At 42.2% G+C, this 15838-nt stretch overlaps 1 protein-coding gene across 2 annotated transcripts; it reads left to right on the forward strand.

The window, feature by feature from the left end:
• Nucleotides 1-1317: 1317 nt before the first annotated feature.
• Nucleotides 1318-12880, forward strand: CUNH2orf49 (chromosome unknown C2orf49 homolog). 2 transcript variants are annotated; one of them, XR_002099918.1, is made up of 5 exons: nucleotides 1318-1506; nucleotides 2450-2616; nucleotides 6937-7309; nucleotides 11028-11972; nucleotides 12289-12880. XR_002099918.1 is itself a non-coding variant. In XM_019529576.1 (4 exons), the coding sequence occupies exons 1-4, from the start codon at nucleotides 1333-1335 to the stop codon at nucleotides 11082-11084; spliced, it is 771 nt and encodes a 256-aa protein (XP_019385121.1). In that variant the 5' UTR covers nucleotides 1318-1332; the 3' UTR covers nucleotides 11085-12880. The 2 variants fall into 2 exon arrangements, 1 of the variants encoding a protein (XP_019385121.1); XM_019529576.1 differs by having other exon boundaries at nucleotides 11028-12880.
• Nucleotides 12881-15838: the final 2958 nt, after the last annotated feature.

Genomic DNA, 15838 nt, shown 5'->3' on the forward strand with positions numbered 1-15838 from the left:
AGTTCCTTTCAAATCTACTTTTCAATTATTCTGATCCATCTGATTGGCAGTGGTAGGTGCATTCTCAAATCATGACTCTATTCAGTTTTCTTCATAGAAACATGGGTATGCTGTACAAAAAACCCAAGACCAACATCTGCCCAGGTTCAAAACCAATACACATTGATCACATGTGCACACATCCACAAGGCATAAGACTGTCCTTCCAAGTGCATGATCTCTGGAAGTGCGTAAGTATGATTGCCTGCTCTACAAGCAGTCTATCCTATCCACAGGCTTGAAATTTATATAAAAGTAGGGCTGGAAAGGACTTCTGAAAGCCAGCTTGTCTACCCCCTGCCTGAGGCCAGATCATCCCCACACAAACCATCCCATTCAAATCCTTATCTAACCTATTACTAAAACTAAATAGTCAAAACTATCAAACAACCACAAGGCATAGCACCCTACCCTGTTGCACGTAAAGCAGAGGACAATAGTGGCCAGTACCCTGCTGCTGAGATGGTTACCTGAGACCAAAGGTCCACAGCCCCCCTGCAGAAAAGCAACCCCCCGCCCCCAGTCTGTACTAGTCAAGTGGTTCCCTCAGCCCTGCCTGACTAGAAATGTTGCTGCCACTGGTTCATTACATGTATTACATGGAGAGAGAATGAGTGCATGTGTAAGCAATATTACACCCCAGGGAATTATGCACAGGAAAATTCAAAATTATACAAAATTGATTATGTTATTATTTACATTTCAGCTCATATCCTTAGTATCTGTTCAAAAAACTCGTTCTAAAAAAAAGTATGTCCCAAAAAATGAGAGAGTGCCACAAGCTTTCCTGGGCTGCAGCTCATTTCATCAGGTGCGGTGAAAGGACCTGAAGAAAACCAGAGTATAAAGAGAGAGAAATTAAGAGTAGCAAAGCCAAGCCGGGAGTGAGGGAAACAAACAAGCAACAGCCAGCCCCAAGGAACAAAAGGCGCCCCGAGCCAACCAACAGATCCTACTGCGGCCGGGACGGCGCACGCAGGCCACAGGCTCAACCTGAGACCCCGCCAGCAGGGGAGGGGGCAGAACCCGCCGCGGCACGGCCCTGCTCCGCCGCCAAGCTCGCGCATGCGCTCAGCGTACACCCCAACCTTTTCCCCACCCCGAGCGGCGCTCTGCGCTCAAGGAAAGGACTTTGTCTCCACCCTGAACAACACACGCGCACCTGCGCAGCAGGGCTCGACGCACTCCAACTCGCCCTCCCTTCGGAACTCTGCATTGCATCACTTCCTGTCCGTTAACGCGCCCCCCCTTCGCGGGGCATTGTGGGTTACCGGAAGTAGTTTCGGCGAGGAAATGGCGGCGCGGGGCCGGGGTCGGGGCCGGAGCCGGAGTCGGGCCGGGACTGCGGCTGCGGCGACGGCGACGGCAGGCAGCGGCAGCGGCGCGGGGCAGGCGCGGCCGGACCCGGACCTGCTGTTGCACCCGGAGCTGCTCTCTGAGGAGTTCCTGCTTCTCACTCTGGAGCAGGTGCGTTCCCGGCGGGGGTGGGGGACGCGAGCCCCTCCGGCGCGTAGTGCACGCAGCAGGGGGCGCTGCCGTTGCTTTGCCTCGGGCCCTGCGGTGGTTGGGGGCGGGTCTCTTGGAGCCGCGGGTTCGAGGGGGGGGATGCTGCAGCCCTTTGAAACAGCCGGCTCCGAGTGCCACCCCCCTCGGTCAGCGAGCTCGTCATCTCCTGCTTTAGCTCCCCATGCTGCTGCTGGCGCCCTTGTTCCTTGTTCTGTCCCCTGGGACCACCGAGAAAAGACTATCTCCAGTCTCTCTGTAATGACCCTTTTTAAGTCTTTGCTCATAAGTCTGGCTGCCCAGGCTGTAATTGCAATTGGTTTCCTTGATGGTCTGGCCCAGGGAGTGGCCAGGTGCCACCTGGAGCACAGGCAGCCTCTGCGTGGATGGCATGAAGCAGGTTGGGGAGTGGGCAGGTAACACAATGGCAGATAGGGTGGGGAGCAGAGGAAAGCAACGGATCAGGCAAGGGAAAGGGAACTGGGTGGTGCTTGAGGAGGCTTCTTGCATTTTCAGGGGGTCAGAGAAGCAGTCTCCAGGTTAACCAGACCTCTGATCCTGCACTTGGATCCATGAAGGTACAGCCTGGGATCCTAAGAAGCATTATTCAGCTATTAATGATCATTATTCAGCTATTAATAATCTACCATTAATGGCTCCTCAGAGGTTTTTAAGACTCAGGTAGACAAAGCCTTAGCTGGGATGATAGAGTTGGGCAAGGTCCTGCTTTAAGTAGGGCTCGATGACCTCCTGAGGTACCTTCCAACCCTCATTTTCTGTGATTCTCTGACTTAAGACATAACGTGGTGTCAAGTATTTGTTACGCTGACTATTGAAAAAGGAATTGTGAGTAAAAGTACTTTGCTCAAAAGCTTTCCCATCATAATTCTTTTCTTCCTGTCTACAGAAGAACATACCAGTTGAAAATGACGTAAAGACAGATAAAGATGGTCTTACTGATCTCTATATTCAACATGCCATACCATTGCCTCAGCGGAACTTGCCAAAAAGTAGATGGGGGAAAGTGATGGAAAAGAAAAGAGAACAAAATGAATGGAAAAGTGAGACAGAGAGGTAATTTAACTGTTCTTTTAGCTCCTGGATAGCTTTTGGGGTAATTTGCAGTTAGTTTAGCTTTTCTCTGCCCAATTATCAACACCGTATAGCATTTGTAGAGGATGACATATGCGATAAATTCCATTTTGTATCAGGGTGTATGTCAGAATATATTACCCTAGCATAAAATTCAGTGTCAGTGTTGAGATGTGTTGTATACTTAGCTTTTTGTGTAGATAGGAGCTACAGAAGCTCTCAAATTACTTCATAAAGAAATAGTCATTCCTGTTTTCAGATGGAGATGGGAAAGGTTGATACTTGTGATCATTAATATTTTTATAAGTAAACATTGTTCTTACTTGGTAGCATTCAGTAGCAAAACATGAGTTCATTGGCAGTTAATTACATAATAGTAACTGTACCTAGTAAGTGTGCAAACATAAAAGTTGGGAATGTTGATTTTGATTTGCCACAAAGGTTTGTTTATTGGACCTCGTACATAAACAGAAGTTGCTTTTCATTAAAGTTATTTTTTGCTTACAGCCTTTATAAATACTCTTTGACCAGAAAATAAAGTTGTCAGTTTTTTGCACCCTTGCAAAGTGGTTGATTTAGAAAGACCTCCCCATGCATTGTGTTGCTTGTTCAGGACCTGCATGAAGTTCAGCTTCACATGAATGCCAAAAGAAACAACTAGATCAACTCAAAGAAATTGTGGTTATTCATTCCAGTATAGTACAGCTGGTCACTCTTATAAATGAGTTTAGCAAGGCTGAAAACAGATCTGTTACTTGCGTTAAATCTGTTAAATTCTTATGAGTAACTCATGTAACACTTTCACCACTGTCAAGATATTTCAGTCAGTCATACTATTTTCTCTGTACACACAAGGTTATAAAAGCATTTTGACAAATATTTCTTTCCAGTTACATCTTGGACATTGGTAGTGTTCTGAAAGAGCTGTCAACGGGAACTGCTTTTTTGGTTCAGATATACAAACAAATACATCAACCAACCTCTCAGAAATACCTCAGCCTTGTTCTCTCATAACATGAAGTTCTTGCATAACAGCAACATTTTACAGGTTATATGTTGTGTGTCCATTTCTAATCATTACAAGTGGAACTTGCTTTATGCGTAGGCACATTTTATGATAAATCAATTCATATATGGAAACTGGAAAATGTGTAGACTTACTTAGATTACTACTGTTTATTTTCTAGAGGGCTGCTTTATTAAAGTTGCTTTTGTTAAGGTTTAAAACACAGTATGCTCAAGTTACCAGTTACTGTTTGAGTACTTGTTGCAAATTAGGCATTATAAGTCCCTTATTAGTCATTAGTCATTTTAAGACACTTTAGTAGTTCACTGCTCAACATGGACTTGAATAGTATGCTTTCTGAAAAACTGACCATCTTACTGCCAGCATTAATGCACAAAGAACTTGGAAATGAGTTGAAAGGAAGCTGCTGAAGCTTCTTGGAAGTTCTAGACATAAAGTAGTTTCAGTAAGTACAGCTAAAACATACTCAGAGAAAACTTCAGAATTATTGGCTGTCTGTATTGTCTTCATGGTGATTCTGAGACTGCTGCCAAGAAACAAGTTACACCTACCTGCTCCTGATCCATATATACCACTTGCAGAAAAACGTTGCTTTGTCACTTTCTGAATTGTATTCAGGGATGCTGTCTTAAGCTTGCTTTTGAGACAGGTATTGGATGCGCCTGGCATGGTTCCAATAGTGACACAAGACATTTTTGCATGCAGTGATTCAATGAAATTTGCTTCTCAGAATTGTTGTGAGGATGATATAGACATGTCCATTTAACATCCTGGTGAGATGAGACTTCGCAGACCTTTTAGGAGTAAATATGTCCACTCCTTATAGTAGAATGCAGTTCTCTATCTAGAGTGTAGCAGCATTTGGGGAGCCCATAAAAAGACTCTCCTGTTGCAGTCAATTCGCTGAGTCTGAGTGCTGCCATGCCAAGGGGTGATTTGGTAAGGTGGGATTAGGGTCTACCAGCCATGCCCCAAATCAGTGTGGCGGTATTTTAGGTGTGAGACAGGTTTGCCTGTTTGGAGCTTCCTGGAGGAAAGAATTCTTCCCCCAGTCTTCCAGACTTGGAAGAGGTCTTTTAAGCACAGTACAGCTGTTCAAACTGTTGGGGCCAAAATTTATTTGACAGTTTACACCTCTCTACTGTTTTAGGATAGCTGTAGGCGCATCAATTTGCATTTAGTTTGCGTTCAGCAGGTAATCTTAACAATGTCACAGGTTAGAAATTGTTGAACCGAAACCTGAATTTTGCAGAAATTGAGAGAGTTCCTTGCCTGATAGGAGAAATAGATCTAGACCCAGGTCCAAAAAAAAAAAAAAGACATCGAAGCACCGTAATTCTGCTTGGGTCCAACCAAGAGTGCCATTCTCAGAATCAATTGCTAACTTCTTAAGTGCCTAAAATCCAGTATTGATTTCATCACAATACACAGCAGGCACTGTTAGCTCAAAACATGGTGGCAAAAAGAGTTGTTTTTACATATTATGTTTACCAGCTCTAATTACTGGTCTCTACCTTGGTTTAAATTTACCCCTGGTCTCCGAGGAGAGTACCCAAACTACCAGGGTGTAGGCTTGGCTAAGCTAGTAGCACTCTCCACCCATTTTGTTGAGGCTGGTCATTCATGCGATCCCAAGATCCCTTGTAGACTCTTAATGTTTCTTGGGAAACTCTGTATATAATCTAGCTTGTTGTCATTTTAGAGAAGAACAAAAGTGCGGTAACCTTTCAAATATACTATACTTTGTGCACAAGAATCACTGTCAAATAAGTGTGCTTTTAAAGTTGTATGTAGCTTTTGAATACTACACTCCTGGTTGGCTGAGAGAATATTTGATAGAGTGATTTAATGAAGAGTAACTGTTCTATCGTTATGTTAAGGAAAGAGATTGACACAGAAATTTTTGCACAGTGATACCTTGGAAGTAGGTTTATGCATTTCTGCTATTTGAATGTGTTTGGTCAGGATATTGGTGAATAGGTGTTGAGAGAAAGTTTTCAGAAAAAGGTCTGAGTGAGCAAGAGATATTACATTTTACTTCAACTTGTGTGCAGGTTCATTTCCTTAGGCTCTTTCAGTGATGTACTATGACATTAATTGTTGATTTAATGCATACGATAAATATATGAAAAGCTAACCTGAAGCAGAGCTTTGATATGACCTTAATTGCTATTGCTCCATGGCTGCAGGATGTATGTTTATTCTTGAACTGTCATTAATTTCATTTTTAAAGAAATTCTATCTTTCGTCATCAAAACCACAAATCAGATCGCTGGAACCTTTTGGATATTAAAGCTACCAGCAGCTCCCATTTAGTTGCTAATCTAATGGTGTTGTAATTGAGTCAGATGGCTGCCACAATGTGGCTTTAAAGCATGACAGTATGTGGACTGGGCCTGACACTAGTGATTCTCGTTGTTGCTTTGTTAATAAAGATGTGTTTGTTTAAAATATAGGGTCTAAACTTATGTGTTCAACTGCCTCTGATATACCACTATAGTTGAAAAATAGCAGTATGAGGTTTTCATGAAATTGTCACAAGTGCACAATTAACAATATTCTGACACTGCAAATCATTAATTAAATGTTGTAAATTTGTAAATTCACTAAGTACAATGGTTCTTTTATCAAATTCATCCCTCCATGTTGGGTGTCTTGTGCAAAGGAACAACTATTAACCCTTTCCTTCTTTTTTTGTCTGTTAGGCTGTTTCCTTTTTGATCTTAACACTAGGATGTTATTTATATCAAAGAGTTCATCTTCTAGAATCCATTTCTTATAATGAAAAAAATCCAATCTGACTCTTGATAGATTTAGAAACACTAGTTATTCTAGCAGAAATAATCAGTTTAGTGCCCTGGCTCAGGAACAAATTATTTTAGATACAACACCATTAACTAATAGGACTGTGAGTAAATGTAGATTTAATTTTTTTTCCAGAACATGTATGGATCTTAACTTACATCATTTGCATCTCTTTAAATACTTAACTCTTTGAAATCTGAAATAGTACTACATTTCTTGGTACAACTGGACCTAAAATAATGTCAAAGTAATTTTAGTTGTAATGAATATAAGTCATTGCTTGGAATTAGTTTTTTGTTAATTAGTTTGATGTTTGTTATAATCTGTATTTGGTTCTACTAAATATTGCAAAGTAGGATGAGAGCACATTTTTTAACTATATCCTTTTTTATAGCTCAGCCCTTGAGGCACTTACTGACTCTCGATAATCTAATCTGTATTCCTGAGAACTTTAAAATTTGTATTTTCAGTGTCACAGCTGTAGAAGGATCAAGGAAGCGACCACTTATTGTATTTGATGGCAGTTCAACAAGTACAAGTATAAAGGTGAAGAAGACAGAAAATGGAGCCACTGATCGCCTAAAACCTCCCCCAGCAGCAAGCACCACCAACACTGTTAGGAGACTATCAGTTCCTTCAAATGCCTCAACGTACATTTCACCCTCCAGTTTATCACAGGACGCTAAACTAGAAACTAGGAATAATGAGGCAGAACAGAACAGTGTGCCAGTGACTAATAGCAACGTATTGGCTAGTCTAAAGGTATCGCCTATGACCCCAGTAGCAGGAGCTACAATTGTGAAATTAAAAAGAACAGCTCCAAAGGAAGAATCTGAATCAATGGTATGTATGTGACAGCAGTGGGTATAGCTTATTACAATTTCTCACTGAAACTTGCAGGTGTGCCTCACAAATGTATAGTGTTTCTTTTAGACCTGTATAATTTAACCTTAATTTTACCTGATTATTTTATATTGTGGGTTAATGTTCTGGATTATAGTAGTATCAGTGTCTCTAATCAGGATTAGACAAATTAATTTTAAGCAGGGATTTGAAGAGTAACAGGAGTTGGTCTTGGTGTTTGCAGATAACTCCTTCCATTCATGAAGGCTGGTGTGGAAGAAGTGCAATCATGTGTTTGAAACATTAATGAAAGGTTGTGGAAGGCCAGTGGTACAAGGAGGACCAGAAGCAGGAGCTCTCATTGAAACAGTGTATGAGATAAATAGTATTGAAGTGTGTGAAGACAAATGGATTGTGCTTAATGCAGTGGAGAAAGAAAAGCCCAGAGTGTGATGCAAAGAAGTGTGAAATGTTCCCAGCAGCTGACTAAGGAAGTTGTTTGTTTGTTTGTTTGTTTCTTTGTTTGTTTGTTTTATTTGCAACATTTTAAATTGTTAGAATGAGTAGGGCAGGATTCCATTTATCACCCTTACTGTAATGGAAGCGAGGTAAGCGGCTCAAGCATAATCTTTGCTGTGTGACTGGAATGAGAGGGCACCATTTTTAGAGCTACTTTGTAGGAAGTATCAGCAAGATTCATTGCCTGGATGTGAGAATCTAGACAGCAATGTGTGAACATTACAAGTTTAAGTGACAGGAAGGACATTGCTGTCCCTAAGTTTGGAATCCTCTCAGAAATCTGAAAGAAGGATTAAGCATATCTGTCCTGTGGGATACTGAAGGAGTGATTAGTGAAGATGAAAGGTCTGAATTATGAATAGGACAAGTGGTAACAGGACTTGAAGTGAAGAGGAGGCAACAGTTGATAGCAGCTGACAGGCTGAAGATGAAATTGGAGTAATATAATGATTCTATACTCTGACCAAAGAGTGATCGTTAGAGTCTTGTTGAAAGCCAGTCCATTGTAGGGCAGGGGCCAGAAGCCGCTTCAAAGGTAACTTATTGTATATACTTTCTAATGCATTACAGTAAGGTATAAGCTTTCTGCCTAAGGACTTTTATCCCAAAAGAGTTCAAAAGATTTAAATTTATTATCAGCCGGTGTCCCTTTCAAAGAACTACTTCACATTCTATTGACATGTGGTCATATTTGGTACAACTGTGCACAAGTTTTCATGGAAGGAGATGGAAAACATTTTTTTACTTGGAGGTATTTGAGAACACAGAGGTTACATTTTTGCTCTCTTAAATACACTCCCCTTACAGTGTCTCATTGTAACAGATTTCAAAACATTCTACAAAAAGAAACCAAAAAAACCCTGTTGTTTTTGTTCTAAACATGTCGGAATAAATGAATATGAAGTTTTCCACAGAATCTTTGTTGAATATTTTTATCTTTATTTTGAAAGACAGCTTCCAAGCAATATTTTAAAAGCATACTAAAGCAACTGGCTCTGTACTGATCCAATAGGAAGAGTGCTGCCTGTTGCAGATATCATTATTTCAATATTCTTTAGAAGTATCCTAAATACTGACTTATATCCAAACCTAAATGGCTTTGATTTGTATGTGGCTGTAGTGCAGCATGTCTAGATGTTTGCGTCACCCACTGAATATTTGTACAGTTTAAATTGATATTCAATGTTCTGTATTTTTGATATGCTTAGTCAGTATCTTTACAGTTTAGATTTGGTTTCATTCAAATTAATGCAGACAACTTTGATTCCAGTGAGGTCAGGTACCTAAGTATTTGATTGTATGTCTAAATTTAGGCAGATGTTTATTGATCTTGCTGAATTGGGCTGTAATTAATGAGTGATATTACTTTATTTGTTAATCAGTGGCTTCAAACTTTAGGGAGGAAAGGAGGAAGGGAATGTAGGTACCCTCAGGACTAAGCAGCTTTATCTAATTCCAGACAGTGTTTAAGGGTCTGCCAACAGAACTCAGATTCTGTAATGTTCAGTGTAATGTTCTTGAATTCTTGCCCTGAACTCTTGTGTATTACTGGTTGTTCAGCAGCTGCCATGTTCCAGCTGAGGGAGTTGTATTATGGCTGTGTGCAAAAGTATTGCACGTGTAAACTATGTGGAATGAAGGGTGTGATATAAATGGAAGCTCACAGTCCAGATCTGGCCCATGGAATCATGTTATCCAGCCTTCCAGGTTCTCCATACTACTGAAAATTGGGTGGCAGGGAGCAATGGCAATGGTAATTGCCCTGCTACTAAACTTCTGGACCTGTGGGAAGCCCAGCAGGCCAGCGTGCACTAGATTGGGTACACGGGGCAAGGTAGGATCTATACAACACAAGGCAAATCAGGGAAGTAAGGCCAGATCTGGACATGGGGCTGGACATGGGGCAGATCTGGTCTGTGGACTGGCCTGCGCCACTCATCCAGCCCATGGGGCCATAGGTGAAGACTATTAGATTATCTGTCAAGGTTGTTGCCGGCACAAGGTGCCCGAGGGAGGCAACAATTGGGTTCGTTGCCCGGTGTGCGTCGCACCAGATAAACACACTGGGGGAGAAGCAGTCAGAGTTTATTTGAGCTCAAGTAAAAGGCGCAGGGAGACTGTATTGTCTCAAATCCTGCACACCTAACCCTGCAACAGCGAGATCTTTATACCCCGGTCAGTGTTTTTCTGCCCGCTAGCCCCCCTTTCCCTCCTCCTTCCTCCCTTCTCCCTCTGAGCGGTGTCCTTGCATTCCACAGATAACAGTTTTAGCTCGCCTGCTTGTTGTAGAAGGACAAGAGATTTGCAGGCGCCAGAGAGAAAGGGTTGCAAAGGTTGGGGAAGGGGGGGCTTTGGCTCATCTGAGCCTGGAGCAGGAGGACTTCATCGACACTCGTGGTCTTCCATCCCTCTGAGTTACCCAGGGTTATGCTCAGTGTCACCAACAAGGTGGTTGTATCTTCTCAAGTGGTAAGAGGTTCCTGTTTTGCTGAAGCTTGCTATGTAAGCTTATGATAATAACAAAGGTTTTGGTATTCTTAAAGTGGCCTAGAACTTTGAACAAATGGGAAGCACTAGGTTGGAAAAGCTAATAATTAGTATCAAACCTTTTTAACGCTGGTCTTTGGCAAATGATTCTGCTACTGCAAAACCCAGTAGATTTCCTGTACAGGGGCAATAGCTGTTCCAAGGTATTCTACTGCTGCTTGTTTTCAAGGTGTAGTCTTGGTCTTTAAATTGTCGGTGTGATCTGTGGCCAATTAACCTTTAAAACTTTGTTATACAACTTTTCAATGGCTGAGATTCACCAAGTTGTCAGAAATAGTCCTCAGGTTTGCCAAAAAACACTTTTTTAAAGTTTAGATTATAAATTGCTTCTCTGGAACTGTTTCTAAATTGCATTTTATTTATTTATTTAGTGAAGAATACTTCTGGTAAATTACAGGTGGATTACTAAAACCAAGACTGCATGTAATGGGCTTACAAAAGTTTAAATTTTATCAGCCTTTAGGTATTTATTTTTTTTATTGTTTTTTACCTCTAGGGGAGACTTGCAGTATTTTCAGTTCCTCCACAAGATGGCAGCATAAAACTGCTGTAGTTATTCACTAATGTACTGAAAGTATACTAGATCTGGATATTGTACACTAAATGTTGTCTTGTGCATATCTGACATCAGTTTATTTTTCTTTCGTTTCAGAATGACCTAAAACCTACGGAAGCAAAGAAAAAAATCCAGCATGTAACATGGCCATGAATTATTGGAAATACATTTGTATCATGCCTATATTTCAGAACAGATAAGTAATATTTGAACAGTTTAAGTACACTTTTCTTTATACAGGTATTCAGATTGCTGTGAAATTTTACAGGTTTACAAGCTCCCTGATATAAAGCCGGAATCATATTCTCACCAGTCACCTTAAGAGTGTTTATTGTCTTGCACTGAGAATGGTTCATTTTCCCCTTTAAAAGGTGGGAGTGTTACAAGATATTAAAAAATCAGCTTCTGACTTCTCAAGCATACAATAGTTCATCTCCTGCATGTCCCTACAGAACACCTTTTATGGGCTTATAAATGTTACTATTTTATGCTACCCAGCAGAATCAGTCTTGTAGGTTACATCCTGGCTAAGTACCTAATATAGTTTTTGGGATTCCAGGTGGTTTGCGATTGTGCATCCGAACTGCTTAGCTTTGGAGAAGTAGCTACATAAATGATAGAATATAAAACCATCCCATTGACAGGTTTTAATCTGTAGAAATGCATTGCTTTTGTTATACAAAACAAAACCATAGAATTTTATATCACTTAAAAAGTAAGCTGGTAATAAGAGATGAACTGTGTGACATCCTCACTTCAAATTGAAGTTTCTCTTATTGACATTTGAAATAAAAAGGCACAGATGGAAGCACATTATGAGAATCTGTTGGTATGAATCTTTGAACAAAAGTAATGAATGGATTAGTGCCATGCTCTTATCCACACCCACAGTATATATAAATGTATGTATAAAATGTGTGTGTGTGTATGTCTGGCAACTTTTTCTTGTTTTCCTAATTACAGTACTGTTTGTAAAACATAGGGGAATCCTGTGGAATACAAGCCTACACTTTCTTCACTTATTGATCCATTTGAAAGGAGGTAAAAAATATGACATTGAGAGAATATGATACATGCTCTAAAGCGGGGGTTAGCAACCTACAGCCTATGGGGTCATTTGATCTGGCTTGTGAATGTGGGGTTTTGGCAGTGGGGAGGGCTTTCTCCCCAGGCCTTTGTGAGGAGAAGTCACCACAGGAGCTCTGCTTGTGCTGCTGTAGAGTGAAGTGGCATCTGGTTCCTAGTACCCACCCAACTGCCAGCCTCAGACCCATGCTGGGGCATTCTAGCCTGCAACCTGAAAAGGTCGCTAACCACTGCTCTAAACAATGTTTTGCCTCTTCCCTTCTTTTGACAGTATATAATAAATTACTGGATTTCTTAATCCAAATGGATTTATCTGGATTGTTGTTCATGTGACATAAGACTTTGGATCCAATCCTACATCATAAAGCTCCTGTTAAGTTCGGTGATATATGATGAAGCCTGTTAAACCCACTTTGTGCGTAAGTGGTAGGTAGTAATGTGTCGGTACTCAAAAAGTAATATTATGAAAGCTATGTCTGACCCATATTAAAGTTTCACTGTTAAATTCAAACTTGATGAAATTCTCTTGGTGACTTAATTGACTCATTGAAGATGCTGTCATTGTTTATTTGAAAGCTTATTAACCTTTTAAAATTTATTTGTATTGAAAATGTCAGCGATAGTCCACATTAGATACGAATGACAGGAGTTCCCCATTCACTGTTGTGGAATCAAAGGCACTTCTGAATGCTGTAAAGTGGTAAGAATGTGTGTTTATAATACTGTGTGCTGTTCCCTTTTACTAAACATTTGTGCAGGTTTTGTACTTAAGTACAGCAATGTTTAATGTAATGTAAATTTTATATGTAAAGAGTTCTTTTTAAGTAGCCTTATCCTATTTAAATAAATTGAATTAAAAGTAATATTAAGTGACATGGACCTGTTTTCTACATGTGTTTATACCTGTTTATTTGAAATAGTTCTGTTTTAGTGAACTTGAAAACAATGAGCCTACTTATTGCTTGGAACAGGGGTCAGCAACCCCTAGCATACATGCCAGAGCATGGCACACAAGGCTGTTTTACTCAGCCTGTCAGCACCAGTCTGGGCTCTGGGCAGCTGCTGCCAGCCGTGGAGCCCGGCCTGTTCCCAGTAGGTGACTGGGAGGCTGTAGGCAGCCTCAGCTGCATGACCAGCAGTAGCTACCCAGAGCCCCCGGGGCCAGGTACAGCTGGGAGGCTGCAAACAGCTGCACTGGGCTCTGAAGCCCTGGCATCAGTTCTGTACTGCTGGTGGCTGCATACGCGCTTCAGAGCGGATAGCAGGGGAGGGCATGAGGCAACATGACCCTGGCCCCTCCCCTGCTGTCTGCTCTGAAGTGCACATGCAGTCACCAGTAACATAGAGGGTAATGCTGGGGCTCTGGAGCCTGGCACAGCTGCCTGCAGCCTGCCTGCTGCCTGCTACTGTGGCCCAAAGCCCAGGCCAGCTACAAACAGCTGTGCCAGGCTTCAGAGCCTCAGCATCAATTCTGTGCTAGTGGCACCTGCATGCGAGCCTCAGAGCAGATGGTGGGGGAGGGGTTGGGGTTGTGCTGCCTCAGGCCCCTCCCAGCCATCTGTTGTGAGGTGTGCGTGCACCTGCTGGCACAGAGCTGATGCCAGGGCTCCAGAGCAGGGGTGGCACCAGCCTCTTCCCAGTAGGGGACCTTGGTCAGGGCTGGGCTTGAAGGCTCCACCCCTCCCAGCACTGCTGCCCACCCATCTGCCCCACTTCAGCCAGCTCTGAGCCCAACCCACCACTCCCCCACATCAGGAAGAGGCTTGTGCTGCTCCTGTCGGGAGCACTGCATCTCTGTGACCTCAGCTGTGGGGGAGTGGCTGGGCAGCAGCTGAGCTGGGAGGGGTGGCCATGGGAGGGCTCAGGTGAATTTTGCAGTGGCTATATCCCCTGCAAACTGCTCCCCTAGTGTCGCCCCTGCAGCTGACTGATGGGCAGGCTCTGGGTTGGGGCCTCTGTGGCCTGTGCTGTAGCCCAGGGGCAAGCTCCCTAAGGAAGCACAGAGGCTGCAGGGACCTGAGGCATTATCATATTTGTCCTGTGGCCCAGCAGCCTGGCCACATGTATGTGCATGTGTGCACGTCTGTGTGTCTGGTTTTTGGGGTGTGTGTATGCAGGTATCTGTTCTGTGTGTGTGTTTCTGGTTCTCTGTTTGCATGCATGTGGTTGTGTATGTGTGCATGTGCATATGTATGTCTGGTTCTCTGTGCACGCCTCTGGTTTTCTTTCTCTTTTTTCTCTTTTTTTTCCTCTCATCACAACATGCTTAAGAAAAAAAGAATATACATCAACAAAGGTAGTATATGGCACTCTTTTATTGTCATGAGGTTTAACATTTTTAGAAAACCTGGTATTTACTGTAAAAAAAAAAAAAAAAAAAAAAAAAAAAGATTATTAACTATATCAATATGTAGTGTGCATCCTGCCATGTACCCCCTACCCCAGTTTTGTTTTTCTGGCATGCCAGCATTCCAGCACCTTGCCATTAAGGCGTTGCGGGTTTTTTTGGCACTCCAGCCAAAAACATTGCCTACCCCTGGCGTAGAACTAAACAAATGTACAAGGTCAGGGTCTGAATGTCTCTAAAGTTTTTGAACTTAACAGTCTAAGGTACATTAAGAAGTCATTATTACGTGTAAAACCTAGTGTTCGTTCTTTTTGTTTTGCTTTGGTGATGGCATGGAGTTGTGCTGGATTTGGACCTAAACTTTGTACCATTGTAGCTTTCAGTCACTGGAAGTGCAGTGTCTGTCTTTTTGCCTTTTTCATATATTATCTGTCTTTGTCACTAACTCATCCCAGTCATAACAAAATTGCCTACATTTGGAATTAATACAGAGTAATTGTAACAACTGATTGTGGAGAGTCAATTAGATTATAGTTAAGCTCTTCCCCCACCCTAAAAAGCATAAATAAAATTATTAATTAATTAATTAACTATTAAATAAAAGTATGAGTGAAGACATTGGGTGTAGTATACGAAAATGATGGGAGGATATTGGTTAACATGATAGGCAATGAGCTCAATTCATCAGTAGCCCAGCTTTATAGACATTTTGATGAGAGTTTAAGGAGGAATTTGAAGGAAAATAATAAAGTTGCTTTGACATCAGTCAGGATAATAGGACTATTTAAACTACTGTGATATTTAAAAGAGCTTAAAGAAAACATGAGAGAAACTTTTGACCTTGGCTTCATAGCAGAAAGATACGGATGCTTATAGGAAGCTATTTGTTTGGATAGAGCGAGGAGATAGAGTTGTGGAATGGGATGATCATGCTTCATAGTTTCTAGGGTTGGAAGGGACCTGAGTAGATCACCTAGTCAGACCCCCTGCCATGGCAGGAAAGAGTACTGGGGTCAAACGACCCCAGCAAGGTGTACATCTAGCTTCCTCCTAAAGACCTGCAGGGTAGGAGCCAGCACCAGTTCTTTTGGAAGTTGGTTCCAGATCCTAGCCGCCCTGACGGTGAAGTAGCACCTGCTGATATCTAGCCTAAATCTACCCTCTGCCAGCTTGTGACCGTTTTTCCTGGTCATTCCTGGCAGTGCTTGTGGGAACAGGGACTTCCCCAGTGCCTGCTGATCCCCCCCTGACTGGTTTGTAACAGGCCACTAGATCCCCCCTCAGCCTTCTCTTGTGGAGGCTGAACAGGTTCAGGTCCCATAGGCTCTCCTCATGACCCTCTCCATGTTGTCCACATCCCTCTTGAAGTGTGGCGCCCAGAACTGGACGCAGTACTCCAGCCGCGGCCTGACCAGGGTTGCATAGAGGGGGAGTATCACCTCCTTGGACCTACCTGAGATGCATCTGTGGATGC

This window comes from Crocodylus porosus, unplaced genomic scaffold (genome assembly GCF_001723895.1).
Source record: "Crocodylus porosus isolate Cpor-Errol unplaced genomic scaffold, CroPor_comp1, whole genome shotgun sequence".
Lineage (NCBI taxonomy): Eukaryota > Metazoa > Chordata > Crocodylia > Crocodylidae > Crocodylus > Crocodylus porosus.

Bases quoted from the DNA above. Each gene is read 5' to 3' on its own strand.
- CUNH2orf49 (XM_019529576.1), top strand. From the start codon at position 1,333: ATGGCGGCGCGGGGCCGGGGTCGGGGCCGGAGCCGGAGTCGGGCCGGG. The intron at 2,617-6,936 runs GTAATTTAACTG...TTGTATTTTCAG, and splicing joins TGGAAAAGTGAGACAGAGAG to TGTCACAGCTGTAGAAGGAT. The intron at 7,310-11,027 runs GTATGTATGTGA...CTTTCGTTTCAG, and splicing joins AGGAAGAATCTGAATCAATG to AATGACCTAAAACCTACGGA.